Here is a 16424-nt window from a genome sequence, read left to right as displayed (position 1 = left end):
GGGGGTTTTCAATTGATTCTTTAATATATATTTTACTATGTATAACAAATTAATTCTAAATTCTCAAAGTTTAGAAGCTGGTCATCTCAGTTTGATATCTTTTTTTTTTTTTTTAACTAAAAATCTCCATATAATTTTGTTTATAAAATAACACTTTTATCATTTTATTTTGTATTTTAGGTAGGTTTTCTTGTAGAAACCTAGTGTCAATTCCTAGTGAAATAGACACTAGGTTTGTAATCAAAAGACTTTGGTTCAAATAGTTTTTCTTCCCCTTATAAGCTGTGAAATCAGAAGCTAGTTAATTTTTGTCCTTGTATTTTCCTTTAGATTTGTTAAAAATTAAATTAACTAATCTGTGTGAAAATTATTGATTTCTATTTATAAGAACTTGATAATTGTTTATGAAACAGACTAGGATGTCCTTATACTGAACTAGGTCATAATTCTATGAAAAAAGTTTGTTTTTACATTTCTACCTTTTATCAGAGTACTCTGCCCAGAAAAGATGGTCAGAAAAAAACCATTAGGTGTATTGATTCTTTCCTTTTTTCTCAGTGTGCCTCATAAAATTCAGGGCACACATTCAATATAAGAACAATGCTTATTAAGTTGATTTGTTTACTAAGATTAAGAATAATGGCCCAGTTATGAAAAACGAGTAAATCTGAAGTTAGTTTTCCATACCAGGAAGAGTATTCATGACCTTAGATATATGTTCTTATTTTTTTAAGATGTTCTTAGGATACTAGCATATTTTACAAATACTTACAGTTTTCTAGTCTATGCTTTGACTTTATGCAATATTTGAAAATAAATATTTCTGATTATAGACCCATGATTTATTCAGAGGTATTAACAGGTGTTTTTCAAATAGTAATATACCATTTGATTCCCAAACAGTTCTTCGGCATCAGGGAAAATTACAAACATTAACTTATCTGTTTTCTTATTTATGAAAATATGCAGTTTATGCATTAAAATTTTAATATATAGATGATTTAAAATATAGGTATAAATTTAAGATTCTATAAATGCTTGTTGAGTAATTGAATGAATACATTCATTTGGTCATGTCTATATTATACTTTCATCCTGTCCATAGTCTTTCTGAATTATTTTCTAAATTGTGGCAGTAAGTCATTTTGTTAACAACAACATGAAAAAAGCAAGTTGTCTGTATGGAAGCAGCTCTTCAGAGTGTCCACAAAATGCATTTTAAGAACTAGGTTTTCTTGAACACAATTTGCCTGTCAGGATTTCTAACATAACTTTTTAGTTTGCGTTTGAATTTGTCATTTGATATTTTGAAATTTTTGATACAGGCAAAAACCCTTGTATTTATTCCCCCCTACACCAATCACAGTTCCATCACACACATGAGGTATTTACTATAGTGAGAGACTAAACTTATTTTAATTATCTCACTGAATTAAGTAATGCTAATAAATATAATTGTACTTAGGAAACTAAAATCTCAGGTACAAAATTTTTTCAGAATCACAAATAGATGAACTTAGTCATAAAATTAGTTTTGAAAACATCATTTTTGGGGAACCAATTAAGTTATCTTGGTAATTTTAACTTAAATTAACTTATATAAATTAACTTTAGTAACAGTTTATTTTCCTCACTGTCTTATATTGCTGTATGAATGTAGAATTATGCTATAGTTTAAAAGGCCAAAATAAATTGTCAACTACAAGTAATAGTCTTTAAATTGTTAAAGAAGGACTTAACTGAGGAATGCAAGAAATTTTATTTTTGAAATGATAAATTGATATATCAAAGAAGAGATCATAGAAACAGAAGTTTATACTTGAAGGGGACCTAGAAATCATGTTCTCTGAGACATTAAAGACCTAGGCAATGGCTGGGCATGGTGGCTTATGCCTGTAATCCCAGCACTTTGGGAGGCCAAGCTGGGCAGATCACCTGAGGTCAGGAGTTCGAGATCAGCCTGGCCAACATGGAGACAAAAATTAGCTGGGTGTGGCGGCACATGCCTATAATCAAAGCTACTCAGGAGGCTGAGGCAGGAGAATCACTTGAACCCAGGAGGTGGAGGTTGCAGTGAGCCGAGATCACATCACTGCACTCCAGCCTCGGTGACAGAGTGAAACTCTGTTCCCCTCCCCTTAAAAAAAAAGACTTAGACAAGACCATGCCATTAGTAAGGAAGGAGTAGTTGAGGCTCTCTTAGAGCAGCGGTCCCCAACCTTTTTAGCACCAGGGACCAGTTTCATGAAAGACAATTTTTTCCATGGGAGTGGGAAGGGTTAGGTGAGGTGGGAGTATGGTATTGAGATTAAAGAGTTCCACCTCAGATCATCAGGCATTAGATTCTCATAAGAAGCGTGCAACCTAGATCCTTCACCTGTGCAGTTCACAATAAGGTTTGCATTCCTATAATAATCTAATGCTGCGTTTGATCTGACAGGAGGCAGAGCTCAGGTGGATTTGCCCGCTGCTCACCTGCTCTGTGGCCTGGTTCATAACAGGGCATGGACCAGTACTGGCCTTGGGGGTTGGGGACCCCTGCCTTAGAGTACAGGTTTCCTAACTTTCAGCCTAGCCATAATTTCTTCCACTATACTGTGCTAGATACAAGTAGACTGAACATTGTTAACAGGTAACATTCTCATTCACTATGAATAAGATTTGTCATTCACTTAGTATACAAGCAAAGGAGAATATGGAGAACAGACAAATGTAGTCAGAAATGAAGGAAAGTGTTCAAACATTTTCATACTTTCGTCAGTTTTAACTCTCATTTCTCCTCTGATTAGTTAGTAAAATGAAATGTATACCTTGGTGGTGGGAAAACCTCTCTGAATGATGTCTACTAAAATATTTTATCGACATTACCTAACAAGAATGTTACCTAACAAAACTACACTGTTGCAAAATAATGGTGCCACTTTTCACTTTGCTGCTACCTCTAGGTAAAATGTCCTTGCAGTATGTTCCCTGAATTACCTTCGAGGTTGAAAAATTACAATGTCAAAGGTTTGGTGGCCAAGAGCCCTTTTATTTGTATAGTCCCATTTGAATGACTTTTCTTCTTATGGGTTATATGAATTTTTTTTTTACTCAAAAGAAACCTTCTGATTTTTACCACAAGGGTGATTGAGTTACATCATTTTCATCCTCATAAATGAACAAACCATGAGACATCACCATGTATCCCAAGGAGAAATGATAGTGTAGAGAGCAAAAAAATAAATTGAAAAGCATAAATTCAGTAGGTCTTATTTTCCTCATTGACAACCTTTGCCTGAAATAATTGATTATTTATATAAGACAGAAATTCCATTGCAAAGGAGTTGCATAGGGACCAGAAAATTGGCCCCTGGGTTTTACCTGAGATTGTAAAAATTGTAACTATATTCGGCAAGGAAACCTGTTTTAGAAATTATTCTTAAAAATAGAGCCAAATTACATGAAGAATAGTACTAGTTCTGGTGATTGTCATCACTACAAATGAGATAAGAATACTATTCTTCTCTGTTTTAATTGTGTGAACGAACTATCTTTTATGTTATTTGTGAAAATGGGACAGTCATTTCTAACCCTAACTTTGTCCAAAATTTGGACATTCAGTTACCATAGAAACATACTTGTAAAGCACTTTCCTGTATGTTCTATACTTAATTGCCATTATGCGGTATTTGAGATGAACTAAAATTCATTGCCTTTAAAACCTGTGCAGGAAATACGGCCTATCAATAATTTGGATGTTCTCCAGCCCTGCACCTACTAGTTTTGGGACTTGCTCATTCGTAATTGGGATAAGTCTACATATCGCATATAGTTGTTTTGACTATTAAATGAGATAATATGTTTTATTATGTATCATATAGATAGGAATTCCTCAGAAAATAAAAGCTTTTATTTAAAATTATTTCAAGCTATTCTGAATAACAAGATAAATCATAAGATCATACAGTGAAAGCAGTTACTGGAAATGACATCATTTCATTGAAAGAAGTATGAAGCTAGAGTTTCTAAGGTGAAGGTGTTTCTGAAGAACACTGTTTCTTCAAATATGCAATCTGAGAACAATTCATCTGTGTATTCTAACCAACTGACAATAGAAAGAGTATGAAGTTAGAAAGACCTTGAATTTGTAGGCTATTGTGTACCAGTTCCTTGGCATACATGTATTAGGGGGAACTGAATTTTAGATCTTTAAAAAAGAAGATAGGCTATAGAATGCCTAAGACATTTTTTGAAGAGGTCCAATATTACAAGACACTACTCTAAGAGTTTTAAGCTACATGTGATAGGTCAATAGTGAGCTCACCAGGCATCTGGTGAATGACTCACAGATGTACATTGGTTGGAAGCTTCTTTCTTTCTTTCTTTCTTTTTTTTGAAAGGGGAAGTGTCCTTTTTTAATTTTAATTTTTTGTGACAAAGTAAATAACAGCAAAGGCAAACGATATTTTCTTAATGTCCATTGTGTCACCTGAAGGCAATAAAATGGTAATATTGTCTGACACTGATATGCTTTGAATTCATTGTGATTATAATAGTAGGAGTTTTATTTCTCACAATAAGTTTTCCAAATTCTATGAGATGTGAAAACTAGCTTGATGGTAGGAATACATATCAAATAGGAAAATGTAACTTGCACCTATGACCACATATTTTTATTTCAGATGTTAAAATAGAAGATATTTAATGATTCTAATCTAAAATAGAGGAATGAAAATATATCCTTTTAAAATGAGGACAAAAATAGTAGGAATGCATGCTGGAAACTATACCTGAAAAGGGGTTACATTTGAAAATAACTTGTTTGTGATTTTAACAGTTCTTGATAGTCTTTTTGAGAATTTTCCAGCAATGTTCTCTAGCATATCTTATATTCCTTAGCCTGTGTGAATCCCCTTTTACTATCTGCAATGGAAACAACATGAGCTCAAAAGCATACTTTTTCATGTTCATTCCATTTTCCATGATACTGCTGCAGCAGTGTCAAAAAGACTTATCCAATGTAAAACTTTTATTGGGGTTTCTATTGTACTTTGGTCATCTCTGAAAATATATTTTATTTGTGTATCTGTGCTTGTCAATCATACTTATTTACCATTTTATGTATTATTCAGTTAAGTTCTTAGCACTATTTTTTGTTCATTTGCTTTTATATTTTTGTTTTAACTTTTCTCACTACATCTGCCTCAGAAGGCTTGGATACTAAAAAATTGATTGGAAATTTGGTTTTATATACATATATATAATTAGAATTGTTATAACTTTTTTTGAACTCTTTTGTTAAAGCCACAGCACTGAACATATTGGTAAGCATTTAATAGATGTTAAGTAAATGCAAAAGTGTTTCTCAACAAAGATATATTTTGAAACCTTAACAAACATCACATTGGGGTATTAGTTCTGATTTAAAGAATATTTATAGTCAATTGAATATCTTAAGCTTTTCAGATGATTGAAAAAGAATTTACGTTTAATATATGTGCTAGTCATGAACACATTTAATATTTAAACATTTTAACGTTTAATGCAAAATTTAAAAGATGATTCAATTAACAGTATTTTAATATTGAACATTGTATTGATTGGATCATTTTGATCATTTAATAAAATAACCCATGGCAAAATTTCACCAAAACATTTTGGAACAGTCTTTCCTTTTGTTGATATTGTAAAGTCTAACAGAAATGCTGATTTTCAATATAGGATTCAAATGAAAGAAAACTTTTATGGCTTAGAGAGGTACATTTAAAAATATTTATTCAATTAAACCATCATATACAGTATTAGCTTAATGACAGCTTTTATAAATTTTATTTTTTATAACAATTACCTGAAAGCCTTTCAGGTCACTTAAAATGTGAGTACCATCTTGGGATTTTCATCTAACTATAAATTCTGGAGGATCAGTTTATTCTGCATTATGGTGTCACAAGTGAAATAGATAGAAGTGGCTTCAAGTAACAGAGGGGCTACTAACAGTTGAATGACTTTAAATTCTGTTTGCCCAAGTTGAACAGTGGGAAAATTAGGGAAATACATACCTACCCCTTTCTACACTGTGTAAGATCCATGAGCTAATTTATGTGAACAAAATTCCTTATGATCTTAGAGTTCCATTAGTTCAAATTATCATTATTAGGATGATCATTATTATATTTGGCAAATTTTCTGTCTAGTTCCTAGTCTATTTCAACTCCTTCGGCATAGATGATTGCGCAAGAAATAATTTGTTTTTGAATGGCTACAGTAATGTTTGCAGAATATATTAAAGTCAAAAAACTCACTTTCAAACCATTTAAAATTCTCTTATATGTTCTTTGTGTTTATTTGGCATATGTACATATGTATACATATATTAAGTGCCAATAAAATCGAAATCAAATATAAGGAAGGTTCTAATATGAGTATCTTTTCTTTATACTATAGTTGGCCTCAAACACTCCTACTCTCTTTCTTACCTGTTCTGTTGACCTTCTAGATGAGAGTTTCAGAGAAACAACCAGAGGTAGTAGCTGTAGCAAGACAGCAGCTGGGACCATACGGATCTCAGCATCCTGCCTTATGGCCATTATCTTTGTTTCTATCTTTATGCTGCCACTATGTTTCCTTCTTGTGCTCTCTCTGCGTCCTCTCCTCCCGCCTCCTCCTCTTCCTGACTCCAGCTCCCATGGCTCCCTGTAACTCACCCATCCTCCTTCTTCACTTTTTTTCCTCTATTGATATCAGATAAGCAAGATTTTTCCTAATAAAGACAAAAATTTTTAAATATTTTTAAAAGTGTATATAGCTATGCAGCTACTATACCCTAATTCTCATAACCGCCATTAACAAATGAAGAAAAATATAATGTATACATTATCATTTGTATACATTATCAATTAGAGCGTATTAGATCGTAGGTCCCTTACGGGCTGGAAAAAATAGATATTTAAAATAAAGGCAACAATTTTCTCATTTTTCTATGTAGGAGTAGGTTGTTGCTGGAACAAAACATAATTTGAGATTAACAACAAGAAAGACTAGTGAGTAATATTCTTCCCCCCTTCCCCAACTGCTGAAAGTGAAAATCATGTCAGCATCAAGTCATTTTTGCCACATCCCTTGTTAACAGCTTTTTCAGGGTGGGTCATAGTTCTGTGTTTTTGTTAGTGTCTTAACTCCATAGTGACATGCTTAAATCTTATTCCACATTGATTTTGTAGTGTGTGTGTGTATATTTTTAGAATATCTCCTGATGATAGAATTAAATATTAAGTTATTATCAACTTGTCCAAAAATGTATAAGCTTTGAATGAAGAATAAATTTACTAATATGAGTTAATAATTGATTTTTTTTTGTCTTCAGAATATGTGTATGATGTATCATTGTGAATGTCTAAAAAAGTAAACTTACTGTCTGCCTGTCTCCAGAAAAAAAAAGTGGGACCTAATCAAACTGCCGTGGGGTCAACCCTTGTGGTTTTAAAGGCTCTTAATGTTGTCCAGCTGCAAAATAAAAGGAATTGGGAGGGGAAGTTGGAAGGAGTGGAGGGGGCTGGGGGGGAGGAATGTGTGGAAAAGAACAGGGAGTCTGGCTTTTATTTTTTTTTTAAGTGAGTTCAGTGCCAGCCTGGACATTGGCTGTACAGACTATTGAGCCATTGTCTGCTCCATTTCCAGAATAGCCCCCAGTTAATCACTTCGGCTTTGAAGGGAATTTCCTCGTGGAATTCTCCACAGAAAATCTAATCAACTGACCTGCCCTCTCAACAATGGAAGGCTTTTTTTTCCTCTCTTTCCCTTATTGGGGCGGGCTCTGTAATGTAGCCTTTTGTGCAGAATGAACCCTCCCAGTAGGAGTGGAGAGCGTGTGTGAGTGACTGAGTGTGTGTGTGTGTATGTGTGTGTGCATGCGTGTGTGAAGAATGCACACTATCTCGTGTTGGTGAGTGTGTGCTTACTCCCTGACCAGATGCTGCGGTGCACGGGGCAGCCACCATCTCTGCATGCATGTCTGTGTAAGTGTCTCTCTCTGTGTGTGTATGTGCCTCTGTCATTTCATGTCAAAGGTACATTACCTGATTACCTTTCTCGCCTGCCAGATTTTTATCTAGATAATTGGAACTGCTATGGAGGCTGTGCCTTGCCAGCCAGCTTAGAATCTGTAAAGCCATAGTTTGTCCACCTTGTTATCTGTGGCTGCCTGGGCAGAGGAAATTAAAGAGATCCACAGCCAGGGGAGCGCTTCCTACTCCTGACCTCCCCAGCGATCCCAAACAGGACAGTTTGTTAGTAGCGTCTTTTTGTTGTTATGTTTTGATTTCGTTTTGGGTTTTTGTGCGCTCGTGGGTGTTATTTTGGCATGCGGATACCTATTCCCCTCCACATCGCACATCGTGTTTTATGGAGTTTAGAGCTGAGGAAACTTTGGTTGGGTTGCCAGGACGTTCGCACCACTTTGCGGAAAGCACGATCTAACAGGGAGACGGACAGAGTGAGTGACAAGTTGTTTACAGGTTTCCTTGAAGGGGCCTCTGCTATATTTCAATCTGTCAAAGTTGCTTTTCTTCCCTCAGAACAATGCCCGATTGTTGTGTGTGTGAGTGTGTGTGTGTGTGTGTATGTGTGCGTGTATTTCCGTGTGTGAACGGAGAGAGCCTAGAAAAGGGTGAGAAGGAGTAACAATTCTTTGTGTAAAAATGCTATTGCTAACATTTAAATTTTTTGCTTCATTAGTTAATAAATGCAGTTTAATCGAGCTTCTGTTATTATCTAGACTTGGTTTTTAATCAGCAAATATGTTTTACAAAATCATACTGTTATGCGTGTGTGTGTGTGAGTTTTATGATTCAGAAGACAGAGTATGGGAGACGTGTTAAATGAGTTGACTTCTCACATTCAGTGATGTCTAGAAGAGAGAATTAAAAGGAAAGGACAGGCACCCTGAGGTTGTCTAGAGCCTTGCAGCCGGAGCGTGTGGCTCCGCGGAGGGGGGAGCAGCCAGACCCGGCTGCTGGAAGTGCACTGCCCCTTTAAGAGACTGGTCAAGGAGTCCTAGGAGAGGGAGAGGAGGGAAAGGAGGGGGGGAGAAAGAGGGAGAGAGAGAGACAGAGAGAGAGAGGGAGAGAGAGAGAGAGGGAGGGAGGGGGGGAAGAGAGAGAGAGAAAATCAATTGGTTTAGAAGGTTTGGACTCACTTGACAGGTTCAGTTGGAGACGATCATAGGTGGCTGCTGTGACAAAGGGAAATTGTGCTTTTCCAGCATGCTTACTGACCCTGATTTACCTCAGGAGTTTGAAAGGTGAGTACAGTTTTTTCCCCCTAATATATTGAAGTACAACTCTCCCATTTTACAGTAGTCTCTGAATCATTGGAAGATGCTCCCCCAAAACGTGTTTGTTAGAGAAGCTTTTAGCTTGGGCTTCTGCAGTCTTGTTAGCTGATTTTTTTTTGTTGTGGTTGCCCGGACCAAATTGAACTGATTTGCAAAGTCTCCGGGATTTCTGCTAATGTTTTCAGGTTGCGTCCTGTAACAGCAAATTAAATGAACCTTAAGCATCTCTCTCTCTCCCCAACTCGCTGCTTCTCTCTTTCTCATTCACTCTCTTATTTTCTTCCTTCATTGATTGTTTTCTCCCCACCTTTTAAAAATGCTTTTGTGCAGAATGTTACCATTTTCAGCATCTCGGTCTCATGTAATTTCTAGGGTGACAGAAGGTTTTAGTGGTGCTTTAAACGGAGGCTATAAGTTCCTATTTGATCCTTCCGTAAAACTTTGGAAGCTGCTCAGTAAAGCACATGACCTTTTGTTGATATAAGAGAGCGTTTTTTTTTTTTCCTCCAAAGAAAATTTAACATCACCGCTATATTAGATTACTCCATAAGTGTCAAAAATAGGGGGGGAAAGGGGATAAATGGGGCTGTTCCCTTTCTAAGTTTTAGTGACCACTTTTTGTGTTAGCTGTCTTCACTGAATTTTAATTTACTGTATTTTCCCCTTTTGCTATGATGGGAATAGTGTATTTGTAATTAAGTTGTTCCTATTTAGAGAAGTATCTGCAACATCCTTTTATTTGCTGTTGTTGCAAGTAAAGCAGGGCTTTGAAAGAATTTTAGCCCTCTTAATGTTCCTATAAGTACACATTGCAATTTTTAAATTTGAGTTCTTATCCCAGCATAAGTTCATTTTTTTGAACTATAAATAGAATTTTGTTTGCCATTAAAAAGAATTCAAACTTTGTATTCTGTATGGTGAATTAAAAAAAAAAAAGCTAAAAAAAGCCAGGATGCATGATACCCAGGCTTTTTTTCATTTTCATGAAAGCTACCTTCTGTATAAACATTTGTTGTATCTGACTATGCAATGCAAGCTAGGTGCTAGACCAGCTGGTTAAAAATATGCTAAGTCAAGCTGTTCATCGCTCAAACGACTGAATTTGATATGAAAAGACGAAAAAAGAAAGGACAAAGATTAAAACATTCTAGAAGTGAAGCAATGGAAGAGAAAAAGAGTATTGAGGATAAAGTAACGCTTGAATGTGGTCACATATTAGAGAAGCCAGTATCAAATCAGGGAAGAAAGTAAAATAGCCAACATATATACTTCAGTGCTGTCATCTTTCTTTGATTTCTTCTGTGTGTTTTATTTTGTATAATTAAAGTGCATCTTTACTAGATAATTCCAGCGAATGTTTGAGCTTTCTTTACAGTTTTGAATTAAAATTTTCAGTTCTATATATTAACTCTTTAATTAGTGAGTTTTTATTTGCAAATATAGCCTTATTTCATAGGTAGATGTTGAAGTTATTCATAGTGAAACATACTATACATTACCTAATGTAGCGATTTGCTAATTTAACACAGTTAAGTTTTCTAGAATGCACAGAGTAGCACTTAAATGATAATATTCTTTAATTCTAATTATACTTTTTGCAAATACAACTCTGAGACTGATTTGTAAGCCTGTTAACAGATTGTACTTATAAAAAGGTAGTTACATATTAACAGGCTGCAGCCTATTTCTCTATATAGGCAAGCTTCCTGCTGTGAACTTTATTTGTATTTTTTTTTTCAATTATCTCTTTTTAAACTAAACTTTTCCCTTTCCTATTCTGATGCTCAAATCTGTTAACATCTTTTTTCCTCCTGGTGGGAATTTCATTTTTTTTTTTCACCCAGAGGCATGCTTTTCTAACTAGCTAATTAAATAAGCAAGTGATAATCAATAGGGTTGTTAGTATGACTATCAAATTTAGAAATATTAGTATCTAAAATAATTCTGAAAAATGCCGTACACTATAACGTTCCTTAATAATTTCCCCTGTGGCTGTAATTGGTAATACATACAAAGATGTCAGCAAATCATTACTATTTGTTTACATTGAATTTGTACGGGTGAGTGTCTCTATAGGCACCCATGCATGATACAGTATATCATGTAGACACAATATTGAATATTTATATTCTCCAAAGGAGGTATTTATGATGTAATGAAACTATCAAATATAATTAGTTTTTTTTTTTTTTTTGCCTTTTCAACTGTTTGCAACTTTCACTGAATAAATAGGTCATTTCTATTGACTGTTAATTTTTATTCTGTTGGATCACTTGCTATAGATGATTTTCCGCTTAAACTTAGAAATCTAAAAGAAGACTGCTAAATTTCTTTGTGAAAAAGAGAACTTTGATCTAGAGAACATAATAAATTGCTTGGGGTTCATGTACTGTAAAAGTTTTATGTGATCATTTTTAACTAATTTCATTGGTAGAGTCTTGTCCATCTTTTATTCTTCCCAGCCTGTAGACTATTTGAACTTTAAGGAATATTCAAAACTTAAATATCAGGATCAAAATTTGGGTTCAGATTTGTATGTGTCTATATTATCATCACTAGAAATGAACATGGTCAGTACTCTCAGACTAACAAGCAGTTATTAAACAGTTAAGAAGTAGTAACAATTTCATTGTTTGTTAAAAATATGCAGGAGGTAGTGCAAATAGAACAGTGATTCTAAAAGGTAAAGAACTTGAAATATTTTTATTTTCAAGCATCCTTGTGATAGACTGATTATGATTACTGAAAAACACAATTCCCAGGTGGGAAGCAAATGGGCGTATATGTTCTAAAGATTATTCGTAAGGAAACTCTTTTACATTTTACCGTTTAGAGAAAACATAGCTGGCAACATGGTCTAAATGTGAGTAATAGCATCATTAGAATGAATGCCCGAAGTTTCCCCAAATAGTTAAAAGAAGTCAATAAATGTATATATTTAACTGAAAGTAGATAATGAAAAATTGTGACTTAAGGTTTTCCTTTGAGAATGTCACCTATTTTTTGATATTCCAAGGAAGAAATGAAAATATTTGCCTTAAATGTCAATATTAGTTTGTTCATGATAAGTAAAATAGCCATTTTTGATAGTTTCTCAATATTCTATTTCTTTCCTTTTTATTTTATCTGTCCTCTTTGGTTGTAATATAATAGTTTTGTGTCTAAGCTACTCGTTACAGTTTCTAATTGCTTTATGTTAGAAACTTAAATAGCAAGTGTAAGATGATTGCTTAAGAAGACAGTTCTGATAATGTCTAGAAAGAAGAAAAAAGTTGGGATTGAAAGTCGTGGGATTATGCAAATTAGGTTGTTAGTATCACCTATTTGATTGCTTCTCCCAAATTGGTGCAGACAACAGACAGCAGATTTTCTAGACGTTGAAAGGAACACTACAATAGTAAAACATTCTGCAATAAAAATTAACTTATTTACTTCATATTTCCATCAAATTTATTTCTGGTCATGCTGACTAAATAATTTTTCTTATTAGGAAACTTTTCAGTATTTTTCTGAAGAAAGAAATATACATCAGATCCTTTTACAAACTAATTCATAAAATTCCATGAAAAGCTACTGCTGGACATTTGCAAAAAACTACTCTTTGACATTAGTGGTATTTTAGTTACCTAAAGTTTGACCATAGTAATGAAATATTTATTACACAGATATATTTTGCTTAATTAAAGACTTTAACAACAACAACAACAAAATCCATTGTGCTCACGAGTGATAAGTGCATTCAGGTTAGCAGGCACACTCTAGGTGTGAATCACAGAAAAGTTATCTGTTCACATTCTGTCACCTAATGGCAACTGTAAACCTGTAAGTTTGATATTATGTTTTCAGGATGTTCTGATAGCCTTTGGTAATTTTATTTATTTGTTATTTACTACTACTTTGTAGAGGAGACAATGTCTACAACTGAGTATAGATTTTAATTACCATGTCAATAATTTGCAAGCTAACTGAGCTAAGACATTGGTTTGGAATGCAGCTTGCATGAGGCAGTTCATAAACCACATTTCTATCACACTTATGCTGAAATACTGTCCTGAAGACTTGGCAGGAGACCTGACTGATTACCAAGAACAATTAAGGGCTAAATGTCAGGTGACATTGTGTACTGCTCAGTGTTTAGCAGGTTTGATAGACATAGAAATGTGCAAATATTACGCTTACTTCACATGTTGGTGTGTTCTTATCTTATGTTTCTCAAATATAATAAGCACATGTTAAAGTATTTACCTGTTCTTAGGAAGCTTTTGGCAAAAATCTTGTATAGGCATCATACATGAGAGGCAGATAATAAGACCTGTTCTGATTCTTTAGCACATTAGTCCTTCACAGAGTTGGAAACTATTTCATATGAATTGCACTCATAATGCATTTAGAAAGCAAAATTACATTCATGGGTAAAGGCTGATTTTTATTGTCTGTTTTCTTTCTACTATCAATTCTTCAGCAACCTAATGAGTATATTGTATAATGCAGATGTGCATTATGGAGGCTGAATATCTCCCTTTTTATAGATTAGTTAAATAAGTATAACTGATGAGTTTTGTTTTCTTTCATAATTTGTTATTCATTTATAATTTCAATGGGGTTATCCAACAGCCTGGGAAAGAAACTAATCTAAGTTTTTCTCTTGTACTAACTCATGTATAGTTCCAATATGCCAGGTCTCTGATTCCGATGATGGCAGTAAGATAATAAGATTTTTAAAGGTTTAGCCAAAGCATGAAATATCTCCTTCCTAATGGAAAATTTTCTTGAACAAGAAATGGACAAAAACATAACAAAGTCTTCCTTCCTTCCTTCATTCTCTCCTTCTTTCTCTTTCATTGATTGATAGCATCATCATTTGTATTAAATGTGAAATTTGATTACTATGTAGATAAACAGGATCAAGTGGTATTGCTAGAGTGGGAAAAAAATTTAAATTTGACATGCTTTAGGAGAATGCCACTATTCCTTCATTGTGATCAGGAACTGATAGTGGTTCAGGAGAAGACCTTTTTATTCTTTCTGACCTCTGTGTTTTCTCCTGCAGTTTGGAAGCTGTTCTTTCTTTCCTTTAGTGTTGTCTATTCTTTTCTTTACTTACTAATTGAGAGTTCACACATCTTCTCTGGATATATTGTGGCGTATGGTTTTGCTTGTCCAATAGGGGGGTGTTGCATTTCTCCACATTCAGTATCCTTTTCCCTTGGAGCCTGAGAGTAAAACCTCAGCAGTACTCCCTCCCTTTGCCAGCCTGAGGAGTCAGAGACTCAAAGTTGTTCCCAGCTCTTGCGCCTTCATTGTAGAGCTGCATTCTGCTCAGTGGGCTGCCGAGAAGGACCAGACCGAAACAAGATTTAGAAGAATTCTGGTGAGAACTGTTTATAGGGATATGGTATTTTAAAAGAATGTAGTAAACAAACAGAATTGTGGCATAAACAAAGATAATTAGCATAAACAATGTCGTTTTAGGACAGGTGGTTTAAAAAAACAAACAAAACAAAAAACCCAAATATGAACCCAATTTGAATGCTGCCAGTTTGGAACCACTGAACCTTAATCTGTACTTCATGAGAATTACCCAGGTTTGTTGATAAACTTGTTAACATGCGTTTTTTGTTTCTTTTGTATCATTTTCCGGTCATTATGCCCTTTTGTCACCCAGCTTGAAAGTAATTAATCTATATTACAAGGTAGTTTAAGGAGTTTTTGCCCATAAACATGACAGAAGGAAAATTTAAAACAAAAGCTTATGGATGTTCATAGACATTTGAAATCAGTGTCAAACCTTAAATCAATTCAAACCTGAACTCGGCTCATTGTATTTCAAACCTCTCTTTTATCTAAGTAACATTTTAGTCACTTGGCTCTTTAGTGTTAATACATTTACTTTTGTCTTGTCTTAAAATTCAGAGATTTGTTTTGCTGTGGCTAAATCAGCATTTCTGTGTTATGTGTTTCTTTCTAAGTGTTGCTTATTTCTTATTATTTTTCTCTGTAACTTAGTGAAGGTGGTACAGCAGCGTATAAATGTATCTGATGATCATGCAATATGAGGATGCTAGTTATTATGAACCACATTATCTAAACGTACTATGCCGTCGTGATGAATTTTTATCTGGAGACATTTAGGTTTATTACTAAATGACGTTTTTTCTTAATGCCTTGTACTGAAATGTTTTGACTTAAATGAAATGTGGAGTGTGGTGAACAGAAAGCTGTTTATTTTTCTTGCATTAAGGATCAAAGTTCTTTATTGAAGTTAAAGAGATTTTTTTTTCTCTTCACTTTCTCGTGGACAATGGGACCAGAAATTCAAAGTGGATATCTCTGATATTCTGTGGCCCTTCTCTTTGCTGAAATGAAAGCATTTGTGAATGAGTTTTGGTTTCTTGGAGTTATAAAATGTGTGTAAACTAGTAAACCATGTCTCATTCATGTGCTATGGAGATTTCTCGTACTTCAGGGACAAAAATAATTTGGCTACTAACGAATTAGGGCTACCTGCCAGTGCCAACACATAGTGTAGGTAAGAGGAACACTATAAAGAAAAGCTGCTGGCAGCAAATCCGTTGAAACTTTCATATGTAACAGCGTTTCTATTTCTGCTCTTCACATCTTTGAAAGAAAGTGTGTTTTAGAAAAGAAAATGTTAAAAAACAGATGATATGATCTTTCTTAAAAATGTATGTGTAGCTCCACTTTAATATTTCTCATTGTGGAGATGCATAGGGTTTCATTATGTTCTATGCACTCTTGGTTCCCCTACCTTTCCCAATCATTTCTGTCACATTGAAACCTAAGGATCAGATGCATGAGAGTAAGTGTAATATGAAGAAATGAAATTCACTGCATAGAGCCAAAAAAAGCCTCAGAGCCTTATATGATTTTGATATTGGCAGTTTAAGGGAGTTAGATCAATTGGGACACTGAGCAGAAATTTTATAAAGGATGTGTCCTCTCATTTAGGGCTTCAGGAACATTTTCAAGAAAAGAAGGGAAAGAGTTAACCTGTGTTGCCTGTTGTTAATTTCTTAGTGTAGGAGAAAAAGAAGAGGTAGACCCAAATCATGTTTTCTTGGCATATTTTTAATCAAAATTTATTTCAGAA

General features: G+C 34.4%; 1 protein-coding gene across 19 annotated transcripts in view; it reads left to right on the top strand.

Annotated features, from left to right (window-relative positions):
* SOX5 (SRY-box transcription factor 5) overlaps positions 1 to 16424 on the top strand; it is a 1034891-nt gene that overhangs the window by 606147 nt on the left and 412320 nt on the right. The window contains exon 2 of one of the 19 annotated variants that reach the window (XM_050746685.1): positions 9136 to 9280. The exons of 17 other annotated variants lie outside the window; for them this stretch is intronic. In XM_050746685.1, coding sequence (XP_050602642.1) covers positions 9243 to 9280 — 38 coding nt within the window. In that variant the 5' untranslated portion in view covers positions 9136 to 9242. One more of the 19 variants, XM_050746704.1, reaches the window with a different exon arrangement.

This window comes from Macaca thibetana, chromosome 11 (genome assembly GCF_024542745.1).
Source record: "Macaca thibetana thibetana isolate TM-01 chromosome 11, ASM2454274v1, whole genome shotgun sequence".
NCBI lineage: Eukaryota > Metazoa > Chordata > Mammalia > Primates > Cercopithecidae > Macaca > Macaca thibetana.
This window is presented reverse-complemented; position numbering and strand designations above follow the sequence as displayed.